The 19971-nt window shown below is 49.8% G+C and overlaps 1 protein-coding gene across 1 annotated transcript in view; it reads right to left on the reverse strand.

Moving 5' to 3' along the window:
* The window catches only part of FANCA (FA complementation group A), a 34078-nt gene extending 14422 nt beyond the window's left edge, over positions 1 to 19656 (reverse strand). The window contains exons 1-23 of the mRNA XM_077184956.1: positions 19594 to 19656; positions 18970 to 19076; positions 17904 to 17976; positions 17611 to 17753; positions 17213 to 17308; positions 15508 to 15581; positions 14438 to 14553; positions 13744 to 13826; positions 13273 to 13306; positions 10975 to 11041; positions 10194 to 10306; positions 9494 to 9570; positions 8866 to 9007; positions 8225 to 8358; positions 6784 to 6894; positions 6308 to 6403; positions 6167 to 6226; positions 5352 to 5440; positions 4875 to 4935; positions 4734 to 4783; positions 3616 to 3692; positions 1272 to 1376; positions 617 to 777 (exon numbers count right to left, since the gene is read on the reverse strand). Coding sequence (XP_077041071.1) covers positions 617 to 777; positions 1272 to 1376; positions 3616 to 3692; positions 4734 to 4783; positions 4875 to 4935; positions 5352 to 5440; positions 6167 to 6226; positions 6308 to 6403; positions 6784 to 6894; positions 8225 to 8358; positions 8866 to 9007; positions 9494 to 9570; positions 10194 to 10306; positions 10975 to 11041; positions 13273 to 13306; positions 13744 to 13826; positions 14438 to 14553; positions 15508 to 15581; positions 17213 to 17308; positions 17611 to 17753; positions 17904 to 17976; positions 18970 to 19076; positions 19594 to 19633 — 2109 coding nt within the window. The 5' untranslated portion in view covers positions 19634 to 19656. The remainder of the gene's footprint in view (positions 1 to 616; positions 778 to 1271; positions 1377 to 3615; positions 3693 to 4733; positions 4784 to 4874; positions 4936 to 5351; positions 5441 to 6166; positions 6227 to 6307; positions 6404 to 6783; positions 6895 to 8224; positions 8359 to 8865; positions 9008 to 9493; positions 9571 to 10193; positions 10307 to 10974; positions 11042 to 13272; positions 13307 to 13743; positions 13827 to 14437; positions 14554 to 15507; positions 15582 to 17212; positions 17309 to 17610; positions 17754 to 17903; positions 17977 to 18969; positions 19077 to 19593) is intronic.
* Between the last annotated feature and the right edge of the window lie 315 nt (positions 19657 to 19971).

Raw genomic sequence — 19971 nt, forward strand, 5'->3', positions numbered from 1 at the left:
AGAGACGAGGATTTGACTCCATATTTGAGAAGACTTGATTTATTATTTTATGATATATATCACATTAAACTATACTAAAAGAATAGAAGAAAAAGTTCTCCTCAGAAGGCTGGCTAAGCTAAGAATAGAAAGGAATGAAAACAAAGGTTTGTGGCTCTGACAGAGTCCGAGCCGGCTGGGCTGTGATTGGCCATTGATTAGAAACAACCACATGAGCCCAATCCCAGATGCACCTGTTGCATTCCACAGCAGCAGATAACCATTGGTTACATTTTGTCCCTGAGGCCTCTCAGCTTCTCAGGAGGGAAAAATCCTAAGGAAAGGATTTTCCATAAAAGATGTCTGCGACACAGGTCCGCTGCCACTAAGGATGGAAAATTAAGCCCATAACAGTCCAGGAATGACCCCAGCACACAACAAACACCCAGGCAAGGCTGCTGAGGAAAGCCTTTTAGAAAATATCCCCAGATCCCATCATCCAGCAACTTCCAGGTGGTTAAAACCCAGGAATAGTCTGTGCAGGGAGAAGTGCATGTCCTGCAGACAAAGCAGCCTCTCCCACCTCCCATGCAGATGCATTTCCCTGCCCAGCCCCACCCAGCCAGCTGGCACTCACCCTCTGGGGACACCCTGCCAGCCCCGGGGCAGGCACGGCCACCTGGAGCCGGGAATTGCAAGGAGCAGCCTCGCTGTCCTCGCTGTCCTCGCTGTCCTCGCTGCCGTCACCCAGGGCAGCGCGGAGTCTGTCCGAAACCACGGCCAGCTGAGCTGCCACCTCTGCGGGGACAGGGGGACCAGGAGAGCGGGTGAGAAACCTTCACAACCCCCCACAGCAGCAAGAACAAGCAGAATACAAACCTGAATCAGTCAGAGTCAAAGGATGTCAGGAAAAGCTTTAATAAGCAAAAGATGTTGGCTGGGACACGGTGGATCAGCATCCTCAGCATTATTTTTTACCAGTACAATTACCAACACACCCCAGGAGCAGTTTTCACCAGAGGGGAAAATGCTTTCCAAAGGGGGCCCAGTCACCAGGTGAGCCCCAGGAGTGGGGCAGCAGAGATTGGTGTGGTTATCACAAAGATAAGCCCCAGATGAGGCAGGGGTACATCAGACATTCACATGTACATATTCACAGCTGGAAGGATTAGCAGCTCTGAAGGATTACCAGGTGCCAGTGGCAGCAGCTCCTGCTGTGCCTTTGGCCAGCACCAGCCACACTTTATTCAGGCAGTTTTTGGGACAGTCAATGAGAAGCAGCTCCCTCATACCTTCCCACTGAGCCTGCTCCACAACCAGAGTCCTGAGCTCAGCCAGTTCAGCCTTCAGCTGCTCCAAAGGCTCCTTGGAATGGCTGGGCTCTGCTTTGGAGTCATCTGGACAGGGAGGAGAGGAAATGCATTCAGCAATCTCTGCCTGCACTTTCTGCAGGAGAATGCAGAATTTACTTTTCCTGAAGCTTGAACCAAACCCCAAACTGTCAGGCTGCCACACACAGAGCTTTGTTTTTATACTCAGAGTGTGCTATTTAATGAATCATTTATGGGTTTATGCCTAGTTGCAAAAAGGAATTCAGTTTTTAAAGGCGAGAGGCGAAAAAGTTTTGTTTTCAGAGTTTTCTTCCCACTTCCTTTAGCTCTGCCCCTCATAGAAACATTTGCTGTCCTCAAGACTGGGGTCAGGCTCAGAATGCAGACAGACATTACAGCATGGGTACAGCATCAGCTTCTCCAGATCTCCCATGCTACTCTGCCTTCTTGTTTAAGAGAAGGAATAAAAGGAAATTCCTTTTCCCACTAGAAAGAGATGCCAGCAGTGACTGCCACAGCCCCAAACCCCCTAGAGTTTGTTAGGCAGGAACAGCTCCTTGTACAGGGGCCAGCAGCAAGACCAGCAAACAACAAAGCAAACAAATAAAAACCAGATAACAAATAACAATATCAATTGGCATTGATACTGGCTGTAAAATGAGGTGTTGGAGCCCACTGACAGCAGTGTGAGCAGGATGAGCACTGACAGCAGGGGCTGGGGCTGCCCAGAGCTCAGCCCTGCCCTGTGCGCTGAACCCGGGATGGGGCAGGGCACAGGGACAGGGTCAGAGCTCAGGGCACAGCAGGGGACAGGGCTCAGGCTGCTCAGGAGGGCGGCACAGGGCCCAGGCAGTGCCACCAGAGCCCAGCGGCAGCGCGGGGACCCTGAGGGGATGGCTGCCGGGATCCTGAGGGCCCATCCCAGCAACAAGGATCCATCCCAGCAACCAGGGATCCATCCCAGCAACAGAGATCCATCCCAGCAACAAGGGATCCATCCCATCCCAGCAGGGATCCATCCCAGCAACAAGGGATCCATCCCATCCCAGCAGCAAGGGATCCATCCCATCCCATCCCAGCAACAAGGGATCCATCCCATCCCATCCCATCCCATCCCACCCCACCCCACCCCATCCCATCCCATCCTGGCAGGGATCCACCCCATCCCATCCCATCCCATCCCATCCCATCCCATCCCATCCCATCCCATCCCATCCCATCCCACCCCATCCCATCCCACCCCATCCCATCCCATCCCATCCCATCCCATCCCATCCCATCCCACCCCATCCCATCCCATCCCATCCCACCCCATCCCATCCCATCCCACCCCATCCCATCCCATCCCATCCCATCCCATCCCACCCCATCCCATCCCATCCCACCCCATCCCATCCCATCCCATCCCATCCCATCCCACCCCATTCCATCCCATCCCATCCCAGCCCATCCCATCCCATCCCATCCCATCCCAGCCCATCCCGCTGCACATCTGCAGTGCCCGGGGCTGGCTCTGCCACGCCTCTGCAGCCACAGCATCCCCAGGAAGCCCCAGCAGGGCTTGGCCACACATTGATCTCAAAATCAGAGCATGAATCTGTAAATTCTCCCCACCACGCTCTGGGAACCCTCCCTGCAGCCCAGCCTGACCTTTGCACTGTGTGCAAACCCTTAGAAGGTGTGTTTGAAGCACCCACTTGCTGACAGGAACAGCAGAACTCATTAAATATCCTCATTAAATACCCTCATTAAATACCCTCATTAAATTTCCTCATTAAATATCCATAGTCCTGCCCAGTAAAGCTGCAGTGCTGGGGCCCGGGCTCACCTCCCACCCAAACATGTGCAAAGCAGGAGCTGCAATCCTTTCCCAGCCCCTCCTGCCCCCCAGATCTCCCTAATCCCCTCTCAGAAGAGGATGCCAGGCAGCACAAGGCAGCACAAGTGTCATTGCCCAGGGGATCAGCACAGCAGGCTCCCAGCACAGCAATCCCCAGCCCAGGCTGCAGTGCTGATTCATGGAAAGGTCTTGGGGGTGGAATTCAGCCAGCTCAGGCTCAGGCAGCATCTGCAGCCTCAGCACAGCACAGGGCTCCCAGGCACTGCAAAAATCCCACCCAGGCAGGGCTGGCAGAAAAATTCATTGCAGGAGTAAGAATTGAACACCTCAATACAACATTAACACTTATTTATATGGATTAAATACCTATTCAGCCATAAATCTTTGAAAATGTTCAATTCAGGAGGGCAGCAGTGGAAAAATTACCATTTCACATTGATCTATAGTAAATGTTGCATTTTTTACCTTGTAAGACCTTCTCTTTCATGACATGACAGGCTTGCAGGTATGTGGAGTACAAGTTTGAAGGTATTTTGTCAGCTCTGTGAAAAAGAAGAGATTTATTACCCTGCATAACCACAAACTGCCTTTATTAAATAAGCACAAACAACAGCCCTTCTGTGAAATGTAATTAGAGGGACTCTGAAGCATAAAGAGCATCTGAAGCATTTTTAATCATCTGACATGGGGGGCAGAGATTTCTACCCAGAGCTCTCACAGCAAGCATTGCACACATGTAGCACACACAAACCCTGTACTGTACATGCCATTAATTAATCTTTTCATGCCTGTTTCATATCTAGTTGATGTCCAGGATCCCATAAGAGTGTGAGCTGTGAGATGCAGCACTCACAGATGTAAAACATGAACGTGCTGAGGCCAAGGTGTGACCTCCCCTCTGCGGGGCAGGCACTCAGTGCTAAGAGCACTCCCAGGAGGCTCCCCAGAACTCAGCTGCTTCCCCCACTACTTTAATTTCACTAAATGATCCAGCCTTTAATTTTAGAGCCAGACTGGAATGACAAGGCAGGGCCAAGCACCTCATTTGCAGGCAGTGCTGCAAACATTCTTCCTTCATGAGAGGTTACAGAGGAACTACTGGATGTAAACTAAAGCTGCTCCTGCAGTGCAGAAAAGCACTTTGAAACATGCAGGCAGGGCAAGCTGGAGTCCTGAGAGGGGCTGTGTCCTCCTGAGGCATCACCCTGCTGCCCCTTGAGCATTAGCAGACATTTCAGTCTCATCTTTCACTCCCCCTTTATCCCCTCCCAAAGAGCCTTTCACAGAGGGAGCTCCTGTTCCTGGGGAAATTTTACATTCAGCTGTGTCCTTCAAGATTTACATAAAAATGTGCCTGGCCTGGAGCCAGAAGGGCTCCCAAATAATTGTTTCAGTGGCCAGAGGACTGATTACACACCTGAAGACTTCACAGACAAACTCCTCCATGCACAACCTGCAAGCCATCAAGCCCTGCCAAGAGGTTGGCTGTAACCAAGGTGTCAAAGCCTCTGATAATCTGATATCAAATGTCCCCCAAAAAAAAGCCCAGCAGCACAGAAAACAACACTGGGATGTGTGAATACCTCTTCAAGGAGTCTATAAAAGCCATTCGTCCATCTGGGGCTTTTGGGAGCTGCAAGAGAGGAAAAGGCAGGGCAGGGGCAAATTATCTGTGTACAAACACACAGCTGATGGGAGGGGAGAGGAAAAAGCCAAATACTGACCACACGGGGCCTGAGCAGAGCTGGAAGGAACCAGGAAGTGTAATATGGGCGTCTGAAAATGCTGAGAAAATAAAGAGAGCAAAGCTTTAACCATGCCAAAGGTCCAAAGGGCCATCTCCACACCTCAGGAGCTAATTTGGCTCCTGCAAATACAACATGCTCATGGTAATGTGCATAACCACAGACAAAGCAGGTTCAGATTAGCCAATGGTTTTAAATTTATTTCATTTTGCTTTTTATTGTAATAATTTTGGACTTCTTTTGCACAGGGGAATGTGCGTTTTCACTCTCCCCACAAATGTCCTCTATTGAGATGACTCCTCAGGAAGTGGGAACAGCTTCCCCAAACCTCCCTTGCTCACATCCTCAATTTTTCTTGTTTCCTTATTTTGATTCAGACTTGGCTTCTACAATTATTGTTGCTGTTGTTATTATGATTCCAGCTAACCCCAGGGGGAGCTGAGAAGCACACAGTACCTGGCTTCTATCACAGAGGTTGGGATCTTCCTGGTGCTCTCAAATATCTGAAGGGCCTTTTCCACATCACGGAGAGCCTGGGCCTGGGGCTGCCTCACAGGGGAGGAAGATGTGAGAAACCAAGGGTGATGATGAACTTACCCTTTCTGCTCTAAATGTGCTGTATTGTGATTCTATTTCAGTTGTACATGTGGAATTAGGACACACCATCTCCACTTCCAGCCTGTGCCTGCAGGCAGAGGCACTGACACCCCGGGTTTCTCTCCTTTGAGTTGTAACACACCTCAAGCTGCAACAAGTTTCTCAGCTGACAACCAGACCAGACTTGGAAAAATTAAATTAAATCCTCACTTATGCCTGTGAGTTCATCACAGGACTGGGTTTCTTGTATTATATTCAGCTCCCCTGCCTACAGCCTGTATTTAATGTAATCATGTAAGTGAGGCCTCTTCCTCTGATCCAAATGTAGGAAGGAATAATAAAGCCAAACACTTCCTTATAAATTATTGTTGCTACCCAAAATTTATCATGAACCACAGAGTGTAGAATCCACCCCCAAATCTCCTTTCAATACCCACACTTTGGTCCCACACCACAGGGATGGAGTGCTCCACTGAAAAAAATCAAGATATCTGTAAAATGTGACTCCATGAAAACTGGAGAGATCCTGCATTGAAGGCCACCAAAACCTCTGGCTCAAAGCTGGAGGCTTGGCAGCACACTCAGCCTTGGAGTGGCAGGAGGGTTGATAACCTCAGTGCTTTTCCAGAGGGAAAGGGATGAGTGATGAGAAACCTGAGACAGAGCAGCATTACCTGCATGGCCTCCTCGGGGGCAGAGAGGTCTTCATAGAGCCCCATGTCCTCTATGGCCACCTGGGGAGGTCAGAGGTGCAGGTGGTCACAGCCTGCAGGGGGGACAGAGCCACAAAGAGCCCTTGCCCAAGCTGTGCTGACCTGGAGGTCGGCCAGGCGCGTCTTGGCCAGGCTGATGTAGTCCAGGAGCAGCGAGCGGTGCTTGCTGGGCACACACGGGGGGAACATGATGTGCACCTGCAGGGGGAGAGCCACAGCCAGCTCTGCCATTGCCAGGCAAAATTCCAACTCATTCTGACTCATTCACCTCTAATTCTCCCCAAAGAAGGTGTTATTGCTGGGTTAAGGATAGATCATTTTCATGGCAACTGACATGATTCTTCCCAACTACAAACAAACAAAAATCTTCAGTGAAGGGCTCAAACTCAACTCCATGAAAGGAATTCTCCCATCAAAAAAAATAATCCCGTCCTTCCTTATTGCAGGAAGAAAGGGGTTTGAATAATGAACCAGAAGTAATGCAATCGCTGTAACAACATTTCTAATGAGCTGAACCTACTGAAAGGCACAAGGACAGTGACTCTGGACCTAAAACATCTCAGTCAGCACCTGCTCACCTTCAGGTATGGGGCAGCTTCAAAGGGCACCAGCTCTGACAGGAACTCCAAGAGGAAGACCAGAGATTTCTTACTGCTCCCGTGGTGGCCACCAGCATTCCCAAAGGAAGCCTGGATCAGGGGAACATGGCAAGGCAGCCTTTCAGTGTGGAGAGAATCCTCATCCAAGCAGTGCCACAACCCAGCACTCCAACCCCAAACATCCCATTTCTGTCAGGAGAACCTTTCTGGAGAAAAGTCTCCAGAGAAAGTTCATAGAATCATGGAATGGTTTGGGTGGAAGAGACCTTAAAGACCATTTAGATCCAATCCCCTTCCATACCTCCCACTGTCCCAGGCTGCTCCAACCCCTGTCCAGCCTGGCCTTGGGCACTGCCAGGGATCCAGGGGCAGCCCCAGCTGCTCTGGGCACCTGTGCCAGGGCCTGCCCACCCTCCCAGCCAGGAATTCCTTCCCAATATCCCATCCATTCCTGCCATTGGCAGTGGGAGCCATTCCCTGTGTCCTGTCCCTCCATCCCTTGTCCCCGGTCCCTCCCCAGCTCTCCTGGAGCCCCTTTAGGGGCTCTGAGCTCTCCCTGGAGCTTCTCCTCTCCAGGGGAGCACCCCCAGCTCTGCCAGGCTGGCTCCAGAGCAGAGGGGCTCCTTTGGATCATGGTGATTTACAGAAGCCTCTGTGAAAGTTTGCTGCCATGAGAACACCCAAACAAGGCACCTTTGAGATGCACCAGAAGATTGATATTCATGAGGGAACCACAAATCTGCAGGGTTCTACACAGGTTTATCTGGGCATTCTAAGGAAAACAACCAGTCTGGGGCTACAAGAACACAACCAGTTTACCTTCTGATACCTCCTGGACACTCTATCAGCCAAAGCTGAGCTTAGATTTGCAAACTCACACAAAGGAATTTCCAGGTTGAATTTGCCTGGAGATTTGCATCCCTAAAATACCCACCTGGCTTAGTTAAAAGCAACAAGCAATTATCTGTAAGGTCAAACACAGCAATTACAGCTGCATGCAAACCTCCAGGAAACAGGAATGCTTCCTCTGCCATAACCCCCAACTTATGCAATAACAACAGTGCTGCTTATCAAGACACTGACACCCATCCAAGGGGATGATAATAACAGGAATTACATGTCTGCATTCCTAGCAAATAACTGGAACAGGCAAGGTGGACTTAAAAGATGAAAGGAGGGAAAACTGGGGAAAACCAAATAAATTTGTTCTTTGCAGACACAAAGGCAGTAATAAATATTCAATCATTCCTAATATCAATACAATCCCTTGTACTTTACTTTTTTATTTTTCTTCCCCTTTCTCATTCCTGTCTATCCTGTCTGGGACAAGGCTCTCTCCACACAGCAGAACATTCCTTATGCACAGGTTGCCTGACACAATTAAAACAAAGCTCCCCAGCCAGGCCTCACTGAGTCTCACCTTAAACCACTCAGAGTAAGGCATGAAGACAGCAGGGCCCTCCAGAGCAGCCTGACGAGCAATCAGGAAGGCAGTGATCATATTTTCCATGTCATAATTCCCAAAGGCCTTGAGCAGGAGATGGCTCAGGAGATCTAGGAACATAAAACAATAACCTCACACTTTGCTCCTGACAACAGTGCTGTGTATTCTGCAGAAAATGAAGAAAAATATCTGAGATAAAAACATGAGGCAGGACATGTACTGCAGCCTGAAGGACCTCTGGGGCCTGATTTTATTTTTTTCTGCACTTTCAACTGTCAAACACACTTGGATTCCCTGCAGAGAGTCCAGCACTGGGATAATTAGTAAGGAATTCTCACAAACAAGCTCTGCTAGCAAAGGTGAGCTAGAATTAAGGTTCAGTAATCACTATGCCAATTAATGATGGAGGTAATTATCAAACCACCTCCCTGGGCTGTACACAGAGTTAGAGAAGTGGCAGGCACGAGGCCTGGCATTCCCATCACCACAGACATGGGGAGTCTGGTGGAGAAGCAGATGTCCTGTGCTGCTGCTGCTTTTCCCTTGCAGGAGCCCCTGTGCTGACCCCTGCTCCCCCCAGCAGCAGGGGCACACCCAGGCTGGCAGGGCCCACCTACCCTTGAAGAGCTGCCCAGCCTCAGCCTGGCACACCACCAGCGTGGACACACAGGACAGCACGTGCTGCCAGTTCACCTCGTGGGTCTCCAGCACCTGCTGCAGCTGGCAGATGGATTCCTTCACACTGAATGCCACCAGCAGCTGGGGGAGGGAGGGCAATTCCTGTTAGCTGGGACATACGGCCGCAAGAAAGAGGGGAATACACACAAGATTGACAGGCTTCTCTGAGACTTTATCAGGCTGTCCTGCAGCTTTTGGATCTGCTTCCCAGGCCCAAATGTCAGCCTGGACTGGAACCAGCACCAGCTACAATAAACAGTAAAATTCCCATTCTTTCAGAACTCATGTCTTACTCTGTACCAGTGAAAATTCACATCTCCACATTCACTGTAGCAGTGAGAATTCACATCTCCAATCAGCATCTTTGTTCTCATTAATTGCTTTGCACTAGCAAAAACCACTGTTGTTCTTTTCCTTCATGCTTCCTCCTCCCAGAGCTTCTGGTGACTGGTTTGGATGCTGCAACTGGACAATGTTGCACTAATTTCCAATAATCTGATGTCAGGTTTTCCAGTGGAAATAAACCCAACATAACACAGTTCTCTGGGTGACACCAGGCAGAGGTACCTTGCGATACAGAGCTGTAAGCAGGGGAGAAGTCCTGGTAAAGCTCCACTCCTTCTGCATCTGGATGGCATCAGACACTGCACCCACAGAAAGAAAACAGCAGCAGGTTTTACAGCACCCAAACACACAGGCTTCCCTCTAAAAACTGCCCAGTGGAATTCTGTCTCCCACCAGTCCTTGGAACACTGGCTGTGGCACAGGGACTGGGCCATTCCTTCATGGCTCTGTCACCCCTGAGCTGTTTCTGTGATCCCACCTGCGTAGGCTGACATGGCACATGCACAGAGAATCAGCAAGGAATCAGCTTTTCCCTCATTAACCTCTTTCATCTGGGAGCCAGCAATGACACAGCTCTCCCACACAACAGACGAGCAGCTCCAGCTCACAGCTCCTGGGGACTGCACAGTAGATTTCATAGCTCAAACATATTTCTTCCCAAAAATATCAAGCTTCACAATTACTGATCCAGGATTAGAACCTTCCTGCCCAAAATTTTTTCCTGAACTATGACCCTCAGGTGATTTTTTTTGCCTGATTTGGCACTCTGCCTATACAGAGCCCAGGAAGGAGCTGAGAAGCCTGGAGGCTGCTCTGGCTCTGGATCCTCCAGGCTGGGCCCCACTCAGTGTGGGACAGAGCTCTGGACACATCTGGGAACACCTGGAGACACCTGGAGACCCCTGTCCCTGGCCATTCCCACCTTTCAGCACAGGATTGTAGGTGAGAACCTCAGTCAGGGTGTGTCTGAAAAACTGCCTCAAGGAATCTGGGTGAGCCACACTTCCATAAAGGGGCACGTTGAACACATTCAGCCTGCAAAGGACAAGGAGATACCAGAAAGTGTCAGGTGATCAGCCAGGCACTGATTCACTGTTATCAGCCAGGTACTGATAAATATGATCCACCAGCTGCTGATGAAACAGGAACAGCCAGGTGCAGCTCAGGGGGAATGACTGATTTTTATCCTACATCCATCTTCTCAAATTGACACAAATATATACTTTTTGGTATGTATTAAAAAAAAAAACCCAAAACAATGAATGGTTACTCAGCACTCTGTAGCCATCAGATTAAATGTGAGTCTGAGGGGTATCCCTGCATGGGGCTGAAGGTGACATGTACAAAGCAGTTAAATGAAACAAGTTTGGAAGCAGGGATTTGAGGTGATTTCACCTTCCAGGCGTTTCTGCTCAGAAGCAGTGAGGAAACCTGATGGGGAATTTCTGGCATGACAAAAGGGAGGTCCAGGGTTGGCTCCGGCACTGCCAGAATCCACTTTCCTACCTGGCCCTTATCTTTTTTACAAGCACTTTTGTCTGCACATATTTTATTAGAGGAGAATACCAAGCACAAATAGCACTGGGAGAGGTGGGGGTGTGTGTAAATAAGTAAAAAAAGCCCCACAGCATTGCTCCTATTTCAGTAAGAAGTGCAACAATGGATACAAACCTCCCCCTGACACTGTTTGGAACGTTTCTTACCAGAACCTCACAGCTTGCACCATGGAAACATCTTCTTGCTTCTCTTTACCGACAGCATCAAGCACCCCTGGACCCCAAAACACACAAAAACCCAATGAGAAAAGAACTATGACAAAAAAGAACTGTGTAAACCCCACATGGGAATTAACGGGAATCAGCAATTTGTGCCCCTTTGCAAAGGTGACCTGGCTAGGGAAATGTGCAGAAGCCACTCAGCAGTGCTAAATTCTTACCAGATTTTCTCCAAAGTGACACAGGGACTCAGAAACTATTACCACTGACCTTGAACCAATTTAAAACCATTCCCAAGAACATGCTAATAATGAAGCCATCTAAAAACGCATGTAAATCAGGATTTCATTTCCAAACCCAGCCCCAGTGAGTGTGAGCACCGTGCAGCCTGTCTGGAGGCAGGGATTTGCACAAGCTGAATTAAGCACCCTGCAACCCCCGGTCCAGACAAAGGGCAGGCTGGGGGAGGGCCACGCGTTTGTAATGTGCCATTTGCATGGCAGGAATTCCTTTAAAAGCTCCATCTGCCCCAAAAGGACGGGTAGAGATCAAACAGGTTGGCAGCTTGCGCAGCGCGTTGTCTTGGCGATGATCAGCCCACACCTCTCCGAGCCCACAGACTGGGAAAGCCTTTGCTTTGCAGTTTGCTGCAGCAGCACTTCTGCTTTGTGCCACCCCGCCTTGGAAACCCTCCTCTTTCAACTGTTAAAGGAGCTTGGTTTGTGTATTCAAACCATTTCGTTAAGGAAAAAAAAAAAACCCGAAAAGAAAATGTACTGAGCAGGGGCAGCGAAGCAGACATCCCTCACATGCCACCAGAGCTTTAGGATGTAACACTCTCCTCTCCTGCTGAGGAATACTTTAAGGTTAAGTAGGGGAGAATAAAGCAAAGGAGATAAACTCAGCTTATCTTCAGGCCCAGCAGTTCAGCACTGCCAGATCATTACAGTGAACACATTGCTCCCATGCTACTGCCAGCCTGTCCTTCTTCCCCTGGGAAGGTCTTTACTAATAGGGAATTCTTTTGCATTAAAAACCCTAATGTTCTCCAGAGATTAATGAAGTGGGACCCCTCAGAGGTGACCCAAAAGTATGGACTAATAAAATATCTTACATAAACCTGCTGGAATGCATTTTGCAGGCACACAGGCTGCGCAAACGGGAAGGGCAAATGAAGAGCAGGATGCAGACTCCTGTCTGCCTGCCAACAGCCTGCTCCTCCTCCTCCCCCAAAATCACTACTCCTCTGCTCAGAAGGGTTGGTTTTCAACTCTTAAAGGGCCACCTGAGATTGGATTCATGCATATTAAATAATAAAGCACTTGCAGCTTTCTCTTTTTAGAAGAACTCGCAAGGTCTGTGAGCATCTCAGTGTACAGACAGTGCTCCCTGTGAGACCTGGGGCAGGGGATGGGGCTGGCAGTGCCCATGGGGATGGAGGGAGGTGCCCTGGCCTGGATGGGGTCACCTTAGCAGCCTCTGCAGCAGCACGAGCGGGAAAGGAGCCAGCAGGGAAAGCAGGAATCGCTGTCACTAAGGAGACAGGAGTGACAGCAGCTGCACTGGCAGGTGACACCAGCCAGGGGTGTGTAAGGGACAGCCGCAGGTACAGCATCTCCCCGTGAGGATCAGCTGTGACACAGGACAAAAATAACCCCATGTGAGTGAGTTTAGCCTTTCTGCATCAGGATTTGCTGGTAAATCAGGAGCTGCTGCACTGAGCTCTCAGCAGAGGCAGCAGGGCAGCTCAGGCCAGGGCAGGCACGTTGCAGTTCATGAACACTGGTGTTTAAAGACTCCACACCTACACCAGATGTCTTGGCTCAGAATAAAAATAGAGGTTTCAGAAAACATTGGTCTGCAAATCCAAACAGTGAGTCAGCAAAAGGACTCAATGCTGTCACCTCAAATTCTAATTTACTCGGCAGAAAAAAATAAATCTAAGCAGCAAAGCTGATCCTGGCCTAACCTCTATGCTCCACCTGCTTCCAAGCAAACCTGTTAAAAATCAGCAAATGGGGTCAGGTATCTATATCATGTTACAGTTGAGAGCAGAACAAAAAGTAGCATAAAAGGCAAGAAATTATCTGCAGTGTCTGGAGACACTTCAGGAGAACGACAGGGAAAGCAGAGGCAAATAAAATCAGTGACATAAATATTATGCACAACAGCACAGACAAAGCAGCCAGGCAAAGGATTTCTCCTTAGGGATTCAGCAGTGAGCAAGGAATAGAAGTCTTGGAGCCAGCAGTGGCTGCACAAAGCTGGGATCACAGCAATACTCACATGCCAGCATCCTCTGTAAGACAGCACGGCAGATCTGTTCAAAATTGACAAATTAATGGATTTAGAGTTTCAAAGGGCTGCAGTTCAATGCAGAAAAAGTAGATTGACTCAAAGAGTTTTGTCCCTCTTAAAGCTTCACTTTGACCTTAGGCTGTGCAATAGAACAGATAAAATAGACAGAAGGGCAGCACTTTCCAACCTTACAGCATTCCATGTCTCATATTCAAATGGAACACCCAAGCAACCCAGGTGAAAGGGAGTTTAAAAAACCCTTGATGTGCCACCTTGGAGCAATTCTCCATACATAAAAATCTCAATTCTGGTTTCACCATTTCCCCCACTCCTGCACCTGTACCAGCACCCTCTCCTTGCAGCTCCCCAGCCCTGAATTGTTTGTACTCAGCAAGAGCCAGAGATCAATGGAATTGCTTTATTAAAGCACCATTTGCAGCCAGGTTCATTTGTCCTTACGTAGGCAACCTTCTGGAATTCCACCTTCCTTCCCAGCTCTGAAGGCTGCTCAAAGCCATTCTGAACAAACACGATGGCAAAGTCTGCAGACCAAGAAAAAAATTGGTGTTTCAGCATCCCCTCTGCACACAGGTCACCTGCTCCTTCCCCTCCCACCTGTCCCAACAGGCTCCACTAACAGCAATCATTTACTGTCCTGGAGTAAAATTATTCCCAGGAGAAAGAATCCAGAACTTCAAGGATTATAAAGTCTAAAGGATTTGCAGTTGTGCTCCATGACCTCTGCAGAACTCAGAGGGGCTGTACTTGACCAGCTGCACTGGTCCACACTCAGACACTGGAGAGATGTTTTCCTAACCAAACTAAGAAAATAAACAATAGAAATGGACAGGGGAGAAATGGAACTCTGAAATATTTCTGTCCCAAAATCTCTCTGGGATTCTGCAGGGTGTCACAGTGCCAGTGTGTCATCCCTGAACCACACCCCTCACTATTACACTTTCTTGAGTTACCTTGACTCTAAGGGATGGAAAAACTCAAACCAATCATTTTTTAACAGGAGAGAATTTGTTAAATTTGCTAAACATATAAAAAAATATATATTCCCCAGAGAAATGAGGTTAGGAAACACAAAGTGAGGCCCTGCATGGTTCCACCTCTGAGGTTCTGCCCTGCACCCAGCCCAGGGCCTTGCCTGAGAGAATCCTCTGTGCCAGCTCCATGTCCCCACAGGAGATGTCCCCAGCCTGCTCACAGAGGCCACAGAGGCTGCTGCAGAGCCACTCCACTGCTGCTGGGCCTGCTGGGCTCCTGCAACACAAAAGCACCTTCAGTTCAAGCCCTCCTGCTTTCTGTAAGGCTTGGCTGTCTCCACCTGTGCCCTCTGCCCTAAATCTGCCACTTCCTTTATTTAATTTGGACCAGCACATTTGCTTTACAGTTGCTTTTTATATTATTTGCTTTATAAAAAGGCCCCACAACACACACACCTATGCAAAGGAAAAATGTGGGTGAAATTGTGCATCCAAGTATTTCCTCACCCCTGACATGAAAGTTTCCATTGGGAAACCTCTGCTAGAAGAATTTCAATTCCAATTTCTAAGACACTCAGATATAAATGCTTCAAAAAAGAAATTAAATTCTTAATCTATGCCTTTGGTTCCCTTGAATTGCTTTCATTGTGAACAGACAAGTGAACCAATATCAGAACCTAGAAAATCACTGGGACACAATAAGGGGACAACCTGAACTTCACAAATGGGTGAGTTGTTAGCTCTGGATCATGGAATAATGGAATGGTTTGGCTTCAAAGGGACCTTCATGTTCACCTTGTTTCACCCCCTGCTTGGGCAGGGACACCTTTCACTAGAGCAGGTTGCTCCAAGCCCTGCCCAGCTTGGCCTTGGACACTTGTTGGGGGGCAAAAAATAGAAAACCAAAATTCTAAGACCAACAATTCTCTGGAGATTAACTCTGCCAGACCAAAAAGGTGTAAGATTTGGTGAAGATAGAAGCACCCACCTTCTGCAGAGCAAGACTTTTGCAAGTCCAGTTGGTGGCCACCAAGGAGCCACTGCACTGAACTGGGCTCATTAGCCCAGAGTAACCCCCGAGCCCAGAGCAGCTCCTAAATCCTGCTAATCTGATCCCTGGCCAGCACCTGACCATATCCTCACTCCAGAATACTCATGACTAATCTCTGATTATGTCCCAATAGGCTTTAGGGGATCAGCTACATCTGCAGCCCCCCAGGGCCCTGCTCACCTGTCCAGCAGCTCTGCCAGGCCCACGATGTCACTGCTGTGCAGGTGCCACACGGCCTCCAGCACCAGGGGCTCCTGAGGACATGGCAGCAGCAGGTCACAGCCTGCACTGGGCACTCAGCATTTGGTTATTGCACATGGTACATGAGAAATAAAGCTGAATTCTGTTTATTCCAACCATCCAGCATTAAAATTGACAACACAGCAAATACCTGATGATGAGAGATTGTATTTTCTAGAGATTTTGGGAGGTTTAGGGTTGTAGATGCATCATCATTTAAATTTTTTGTGGACAAGTAATGAATATATTCATCTTTCCCCTCTGGAATAATGGTGATTCTGCAGATTTAAAGGAGCAGGGATACCCCAGGAAACAGGTAACATGACTCAGGTTCAGGTTTTGCTGATGCAGATCCAGATCCAGATTTGAGAATTGTCTTTTAGTCTATTAACTGCTTATTAGTCCCTGTGGAACAAGATTGTCACTCTCAAGTCCATATCCCAGCAGAGCTGGGATTGCAAGAGACTGCAAGGAGAGACTCTGCAATCATGCAGGCAGAAAGGCTGATGGACACAAAGGGAAAATGAACAAAAATCTGCACCAGGCACCACTCCTGTGTGGGTGTACTTGCTGCCCTGTGACATCCCTTCCAGCCCAGAACAGCACATCCAGGGGAGTCCTGAGCCAGCAAAGCAGCCCTGCAGGGTGCACCTGGCAGGGGAAAGGTGCAGCAGCAGCAGCTTCTGATCATTCCAGGCACAACCAAAGCCTCCACAAAACCTCCCTACCTTGAGAAGGAAGAGGCATTTGGGAGCCTTGGGCAGAGGGAAAAGCCAAAGCCCCAGGAGCTTTCTGCCATGACCAGCAGCTGCCTCTCACCCTGACCCCAAACTCGCCCACATTCTTTGTCTTCACAACCTAATTCTCACTGTAACACCCTCAGTTGCAGATATCTCTGCCTTATCCCATGTCTGCCCCAGGACCAGGAGATCCTAATCAGCCTGTGAAACACACAGGTTCTATTTTCAGCTCAGCAGAGGATATCTGAGACCAGAGCACAGCCCTTTATCTGGGCAGATCAGCCTTTCCTCCTTCCCCATGGGAGCAGTGAGGAATCAGAGCCCTCCCACTCATAAAAAGCCCTTGACTCCACTCACAGCACCACTTGTCTCCACAAAATACACCCAAGTGAAATCAAGACATCCCATCTGTGAGGCAGCACAAGCTGTTATCTGCTATCTGGTTTCTTCCTCTGTGCCCTCACTTTGCCTTATCACCATTCCCAGGTAAACAAAGCGGAGAGCCAGGATGCCAAAGACACTTGGAATGTTGCTGGCAAAGCACACGAGGGCTCTGGGACTGTGTCACCCCACAGTCAGCTGGGAGTTTCTGCACTGGACCCCAAAAGCAGCACCTGGTCACCACAGTGCTGTCAATGACCCTTTTGTGGCAGTTCCCAATGATTCAAATCATTCCAAACCTCCACTGAGTTGAGAAAGCAAATCCCACTGCAGACACAAGGAAGTTCCCACTGAACTTGCTTTAAAATAAACAGAACAACCAAAAAACTCCCACCATGTGTAATTCAGCTCATGCTTTTGGAAGGTCAGGAAAACCAGTCATTCTCAGGAATTCAGAGATGCCACATCCCATGGATGAATCCTCATGGTGTGTAACACCACAGTGCTTCTCCATGAGCTCTCACCTTCATTTTCCACATTTCCTGGCAGAAGAGGGAGTGACAGAACATGTTGTTGGCCAGCAAATCCTTCACAGTCTGAAGCAAGCAGGTCAACCTCTTCTGGCATCGCCCCGGAAATGAAGCAGAAATAATTCCCTTTGTGAATAACACACTCCCAGAAAAACAATTTGTTGCTTTGCTCTGTTTGCTGCTTTTTAAAGGGTCAAATGATGGAGGGAACTCAGGGGAAAGGCCTAAACTTCTCTTCTTATTTATCTTGTACTTCTGCAAGCAAATCAAGCACCTCAGTGAATAACCGTCCACTCGTGTTTGGGGCTTAATCAGAGCAGATGAACTGGGCTTAAAGTGAAACCTAGCAGTGCTGTTTCATTGCTAAATTAAAGATAAAGCTTTTCCCTTACTCTCTGGTCGGAGTTCAGCAGTGGGACTCTGGAGGGGCTGGCAGGATCCTGGCAGATCCGCTCCACGTTGGCCACGGCATTTTTGGCTGCCAAGGTCGCTGTGGGCACACCCAGCTTTGAGGCCTGTTCCTGCAGAACAGAGACTAAACAGCAAAGCACAAGACTGTCATCACCAGGCAAGCAAGAAACAAGACCAGAACAATAAAAGAAAGTAAAACTGGGGTCGCACATAAAGGCAAAAACTGAATATTGAGGAAGGGTTCTTCCCCACATCTGGCCTGGTAGGTGCTCACCTATAAATGACTCTGGTGACACTCCCCGGTGCTCTGCCCCATCCTGGACACCTGGCTTGGCTGACTCTCCCACCTGGAACACAAATAAACCCTTAGAACTCTTAGATGTCTGTCACACACATTTCCAAACCTATCCCTGCACTGTGGGAGCAACTGAAGTGAATTAACACAGAGCTCCCAGGTGGGAGTGGAAAAGCACAGATTTCACCTTACCAGAAATGTGTGTTTAGTTATTGTCAGTTTATTCATAAAAAAGGAGATACAGGTCAAAGTTCCTCATCCCCAGGGACCAAACAGCTCAGCAGCAGCACCAGGAGCAGAATTTCTATAATCCTTATCTTTCTGTGAAGCCATGTGGCCATAAATATTTGATGAAACATGTCCAAATGTTGGATCATTTTCTAGTTAAATCCCCTTTTTCTTTTTATGAAGGGAAATATTCTCAAGAGAAAGACAGATCCTGAACTGTGGGAGATATTTGCATTATCTGTTGTAACTGTAAAATCAGTGTGTGAGGAGAGGGAGAACACAGCTGAATCAGAACAGTGGATCAGGATAAGGCTGTCATGAGGACAGTCATTTCAGCCAGACGTGGTTGGTAATTCAGAGGAAAGCCAAGTCTCTTCTGAATTGTCTTCCCTAGATTCACAAGAAGCCAGTTCTGACTCAAAGGAAAATGTGCTGGATTTCCCTTTGTCCCAAACCATGCTAAACCATTTTTAGCCTGTAAAACATTGATGGAGAAGGGTTAACAATCCCATTTCTGTGACATAGAGCTTTCAGCCTCATCTTACTCCTATACTGCAGGTTTTTCTCTCCAGGTACTATGGAGCACTGTGTTCCTGGGACAGCACAGCCCACCTCCAGCTGGGCTTTCCCACTGCTCCAGCTGGGCCACGAGCCCCTGAGCTGTCCTGTTCCTACCTCCAGGAGCAGCTCAGCCAGGTTCTGGTGCTGATCACCCCCAGGTTCTGGTGCTGATCACCCATTCCTACCTCCAGGAGCAGCTCAGCCAGGTTCTGGTGCTGATCACCCCCAGGTTCTGGTGCTGATCACCCATTCCTACCTCCAGGAGCAGCTCAGCCAGGTTCTGGTGCTGGTCCAGCAGCCGCAGAGCCGCTCCCTGGAGCTCTGCTTCGCTCCCAAAGGGGCTTCTCCTCTTCCTGGCTCTCCCTGCTGAGGAGTTCGGGTTTATTGAGCAGCGTGTGCCCAGGGCACCCCAACACCACCTCCCGCTCCTGCTGCTGGGGATGAGGGCACAGCGGGGTGTGACGGAAACACACGGGGGCCTTGAGGGCAGGGACTGGAGTGTACGAGGGCAGATGTGGTGTCCTGGGGCATGGGGGCCATAAGGGCAGGGATTGGAGTGTACGAGGGCAGATGTTGTGTCCCGGGGCATGGGGGCCACAAGGGCAGGGACTGGAGTGTACGAGGGCAGATGTTGTGTCCCGGGGCATGGGGGCCATGACGGCAGGGACTGGAGTGTACGAGGGCAGTTGTGGTGTCCCGGGGCACGGCGGCTTTGAGGAAGGCAGAGCGGGGTGCATGGAGCGGGACACGTGGGCAGAGGGAGGGGTGTGTTCAGGGAGAGAGAAGGGGTGTACGAAGGCAGAGGGGGGACATTCACCCCCGCCGTCCCCTCCGCTGTCCCCGCGGAGCTCGCCCCGGGCCCGCCCCGGCCCACACGTACCGAGCAGGTCCCGCCAGCTCCTCCCGCCCGCGCCCGCCATCGCGGCCGCCGCTTCCCGCCACGCCAGCCCGCGCCGCCATTGGCTGCCGCCGGCCGAGCCCGCCGAGCCCATTGGCTGGAACGGTGCAGAGGCCGTGCCGCGCCCCCCCTGCCGCCTCTGTCTATTGGTTGGAAGCACGGCGTGGTCCCGCCCCCTTCCGCCCTCTCGGTGGTGGCTGAGGTGGGCGCGGCCATGATGGGAAGGGCGGCGGGAGCGGCGGGAGCGGGGCACGGAGGGCGGGGGGAAACACGGGCGGGGGGCACGGTGAGGGCACCCGCTCCGCACCGGCTGCGGGGTGTGTGGGACACGCACCACGCTCCGCACTGTCTGTGAGCTCG

This window comes from Agelaius phoeniceus, chromosome 12, assembly GCF_051311805.1.
Source record: "Agelaius phoeniceus isolate bAgePho1 chromosome 12, bAgePho1.hap1, whole genome shotgun sequence".
In the NCBI taxonomy this organism is placed as follows: Eukaryota; Metazoa; Chordata; class Aves; order Passeriformes; family Icteridae; genus Agelaius; species Agelaius phoeniceus.